At 41.5% G+C, this 4,736-nt stretch overlaps 1 protein-coding gene across 1 annotated transcript; it reads left to right on the forward strand.

Annotated features, from left to right (window-relative positions):
• Positions 1-1,076: 1,076 nt before the first annotated feature.
• On the forward strand, positions 1,077-4,416 carry LOC111952966 (YY1-associated factor 2). The gene is made up of 4 exons (XM_023972010.2): positions 1,077-1,261; positions 1,650-1,775; positions 2,517-2,669; positions 4,033-4,416. The coding sequence occupies exons 1-4, from the start codon at positions 1,236-1,238 to the stop codon at positions 4,274-4,276; spliced, it is 549 nt and encodes a 182-aa protein (XP_023827778.1). The 5' UTR covers positions 1,077-1,235; the 3' UTR covers positions 4,277-4,416.
• Positions 4,417-4,736: the final 320 nt, after the last annotated feature.

The raw sequence follows: 4,736 nt of genomic DNA on the forward strand, positions 1-4,736 counted from the left end.
GCCACATCAGGAACACTGTCATGCCACACACAGTCTCACTCTCACTCACTCACTGACACACACATTTCTTGTTTGTTTAGTCTCTTGCTATTTATTGTATCCTATGCAATCCCAGTAAATAGTTTTGCTGTTTTGAAGAAATTAAAAGAATAAACTCCATACATTTTGTTCAGACTCATTGTAAGTGTCAATACAATGTTGCCGTCAGTTCCCAAACAGCCAATGACAGAAGACTGTCCATTGTCAAACTAATTAATTACTGTATTTAATTATAAAAAATATGTAACAACATTCCAAACTTGTTTAACATTATCTAGTCCAAATATGGCATGATTACGCTCTGTGTCGGTTTGCAACGCTTTCAATTGGGGACTTTTATTTTGAAGGCAAACCGCAAACTCAACACCGAGGACGACGATCACTAGTGACCATGGCAACGGAGTAAACAAACATTTTCAACGTGTGGAAAGCATGCATAAAACGTTTTTACAGTCAACAAAAATGATTTACCCAAAAATAGATTAGAAAACAATAGTGTGTATTGTTATACGTTATTCTGTAAACCTGTAATGTAAGACTGCTAATTTGCTAGCTAGTGTGGCAAACTAGCATTTTTTGGGGGGGGGGGGGGGGCAAGCTGATACTTTTTTTCTTATTTTATGAAACTTTTAAAAGTGTTTAAAAATATATGGAGTTGTAATTATACGTTCGAAATGCATATTTAGCAAAGTACATAACTCATGGCGCGTTCAAGATAACTGGGAACTCGGAAAAATACGAGGTCAAATCATGACTTCTGTGATTTTCAGGTTGGAGCTCGAGAAAGAGGCCCGAGGTCCAGAGTTGGAATTCCGAGTTGGATGACCATTTGAAACGAATTTTCGCAGTCGGAACTGTTTTTTTTTTCCGAGTTCCCAGAAGACTTCAACAATCTGAAGTCGGAAATCAGAGATTTCTGAGTTCCCCGTTTTTTTGAACGCTGCACAAACATGTTACGTTGTGTGGAGCGTGGGTAATGCGAATGCACCTCAACCAATAAAAACGTGTGATGTGCGGGACCGGTACGTTTAGTGTGCGGCGGCGAGTACTTTGAGTGCCTTGAGAGAGTGATTGGGTAGGCGGTGCCACGTGATCATCATCCTTCCACTGGAGTTCTACGACAGCAGAGAGCGGCGTTGGTCATTTCCCCGTCAAATTAATCTATATTGAGTTCAAACAAATAAAGGTTTCATACGATGGGAGACAAGAAGAGCCCCACAAGGTAAAATTACATATATATCTAGAAATATTACCAGAAAATGTGATGAACACTTGTAAACATAGGGTGCGACCAATGGATGCGTAGCGCTAGCTACATTGTAGCTTCATGGCGGCTGACTGGCTCTTTTATGCCGGGGCCACCGTGTGTCAAATAGAAGCGTTTTACCTCGTAAATCTGACCATACGGCTCAAATAAGAGTAATTTGTATTGTTGTGTTTTTGTACAAATACACATCAATGAATGTTACCTAAAATGGCAATGCTGACAGTGTCGCTCCCCTTATCTTGTCTGTGTGTGTGTGTGCGTGCGTGTGTGTGTGCGTGTGTGTGTGTGTGTGTGTGTGTGCGCGCGCGCGTGTGGTTTGTGTGTGTTGTTTTTGTGTTTGAAGGCCGAAGCGGCAACCCAAGCCCTCTTCTGACGATGCCTACTGGGACTGTAGCGTATGTACTTTCAGGAACACCGCCGAAGCTTTCAAGTGTATGATGTGCGATGTCAGAAAGGGAACGTCAACACGGTAAGGGTTTCCACTAGATACCACAGCCACAAGTCTAAATTGTCTATATCGTAACAATTTATGAAAATAAACATTTGCTTTTTGGTCTTTATTTAAGGTTAGCAGTGTGGTTGAGATTAGGTTTAAAATCACATTTTAAGAACATACATTTAAGAAATATGTGGGTTTATATGTGGCTGTGGTAACTAGTGATGACTGGGAAGAAGATCAAAGATGATGTCCAGACAGTTTGACTTTTGGGTGTAAACCTATTGTGCAGATTATTCATAAATCATTGTAATTGTACCCTAAATTCAAGTGGTTATTTCGAGCGAGACATTTCTATTATGGGGACATTATTTGACAGATTCTATGGTGTAGTTCGTCTGACAGATTGTGTCAAATGTGTTGTTTTTTTTCAATAAAGGGTATAAAACAACAAGTTTGAACCCTTCTAAATTTTCATTTCTCAAGATGTCCGGAGCCATGCACAGAACTTAACCCACTGAGCACAAATGCCAGGCGTATGCATTCCTGTACCCTCAATATGTTGTCGCTATGCAGTATTTGTCTATGTGCAGTGTGCTTCCTTATGATAGTTTTTCCCCCATACATACAATTCATCATACACTAGAAATCTAGCAAAACAAGTCACAGGACCCCTGTATATTTTCAGTATCATAAATATGCAGTGCATATATGTATGTACCTGCTGCTCATGGCCTAATATCCAATATTAATAATCGCTCATCTGTTTTCTAGGAAGCCTCGCCCTGTCTCCCAAATGGTTGCCCAGCAAGTCACTGCACAGTTTGCTTCACCCACACAACCCAAAAAAGAGAAGAAGGAGAAATCGGACAAAGAGAAGAGTGAAAAGGAACCGACACAGAAAAAGAACAGCCACAAGAAGACGAGGTAAGGAGGGAACTGTTTGAACAACATATTCACAAAGATACTATGAGGGTTGGAGAATATTTGAATCATCTCGTTTTATTATGATTATTACATTCTATCAAAATCATTTACAGGTTCCAAGTGACCTGCTATAACATCAATGTCAAGACTTAAAAATTGCTGTCTCGCTATGATCACCAACACCTTGGCAGAGCATGAAGAATGTGAAAATGTCTTAGATTTAGGGCTCACGTGCTGACCAGACTGGACACGTTGCGTGCGTCGCAAAATAAATGTAGAAATCCATGTTATTCAATTATTGCACCCACACTGCTCGCGCGCGCTAACGAGCGTCTGCGATGCCATGGGCTAAAATAGAACTCCTTTCTATTTCTGATGCAGATCGCGCTGAAAGTCCTGCCTCCCATCTCCTCATTGGTTTATAGAAGCAGGTACCCACGTGCCATCTCCTCATTGGTTATACCCACGTGGGTGATTGAAAGACAAACTGTTTTGCCGGTCGTCGTGGTAATACTATGAAAGTTTAGATGCCGATCACCATATAAGTTCAAAGATGGAAAAAGCCTGGAAGGAGGAGAGATGACTAGAAACAATTCGGTTGGCCGTTTTATTTGTGGATTAATTGTCGGAGTAGAGGACCTTGTGCATTTCAGGTAGAATAACAACTCAATGTTTATATCCCAGGACAAATTAGCTAGCAAGCTAACTAGCTAAATTGGCATATATTTTTAATGCTTTTTGACCTGTCCCCAAATTAATGTCATTGGTTCAGAGTTTGTTTTGATATTTTAACCTGCGTGTCGTGATCGCGTTTGGTGTAGGTGGACAAAATTTGCGCACGATGACACACGCGCAGCCAGTTTGGGTTCCGTGTTAGACACACCAATAGCGCTTGCTGGCCAAGAGCACTTAGCACCTCTGATTTTGTAATTTGTGCACCGATTTTATTAAGCCCAAACTTCTTTAGGAAAACAGCCCTAATGTTGGAAACAAACCTCATTACGTTGTCATCCAGAGTCACATTTATTTATTTTTCAAGCTAGAGCACACTATTTTACAGCAGGTTTTTAAAGGACCCACCCAAGTTTGGTCTGCTTCATGTATTCATTTTTGTCATGGAAACCATATTGAAATGCTAGTATCGTTCCGGGCCTAGATTTTACATGTAGGGGGTGCGTGCGCGCAACTCAATATTAGGAAGATGTCTTTAATATTTTGAGAGTATTTTGTGTAGATCTTTGACAAATTACAATTAAATATATTCCAATCCCACTTTGTAAGACAGTAAAATGTGAATAAATCAAGGGGATGAACACTTACGATACCTACTATATATCCATCCATACTTCTGTCTCCATCCCAGGCCCAGGTTAAAAAACGTGGACCGGAGCAGTGCCCAGCACCTAGAGGTAACGGTGGGTGACCTTACGGTCATAATCACAGACTTTAAGGAGAAAACCAAGCCCGCCTCCACTCCTTCCAGTGCCGCCTCGGCAGACCAGCACAGCCAGAGCGGCAACACCAGTTCTGACAACACTGAAAGGGGGGTGTCCCGGTCGTCCTCGCCGCGGGGGGAGGGGTCCTCAGTTAACAGCGAGAGTCACTAATCTCCCATTTCCTCCCTCCTCGCCTAACATAGTCTTGTGGAACCAGACAAGTGTGTCTCTGAATATTGCATACAAGTCTGGCATGCAAGATTACACCCAACGCTACATACACCCTTATGTCACCCCCATATCCATCACCCCACACTCCAACCCAGCATTTCAACATGCACACATTGTAAAAAAATATATATAATAATAAAACTTATGTATTATGAGGCTGGTGCTGGGAGGACGCTGTGTATCATCAACAAATTGGTTTCAGCCAATATCTGTCGGTCGTGTTCAGTAGGCAGCAAGCAGAAGAAAATTGACTGAAACTGGAAGGTAATACGTGGACTTATCCAATAAATAAGAAACGATCATGTTTGTTTTCTGTTGCACAACGTTTTAAAACATTTTGCTATGGTGTGCCCTAATGAAAACGACCATGGCCTGAGTGAACTGAACTGAAGCTGGGTCT

This window comes from Salvelinus sp. IW2-2015, linkage group LG26 (assembly GCF_002910315.2).
Source record: "Salvelinus sp. IW2-2015 linkage group LG26, ASM291031v2, whole genome shotgun sequence".
NCBI classification, from domain to species: domain Eukaryota; kingdom Metazoa; phylum Chordata; class Actinopteri; order Salmoniformes; family Salmonidae; genus Salvelinus; species Salvelinus sp. IW2-2015.

Bases quoted from the DNA above. Each gene is read 5' to 3' on its own strand.
- LOC111952966 (XM_023972010.2), top strand. From the start codon at position 1,236: ATGGGAGACAAGAAGAGCCCCACAAG. The intron at 1,776-2,516 runs GTAAGGGTTTCC...TCTGTTTTCTAG, and splicing joins AGAAAGGGAACGTCAACACG to GAAGCCTCGCCCTGTCTCCC. The intron at 2,670-4,032 runs GTAAGGAGGGAA...TCTCCATCCCAG, and splicing joins AACAGCCACAAGAAGACGAG to GCCCAGGTTAAAAAACGTGG.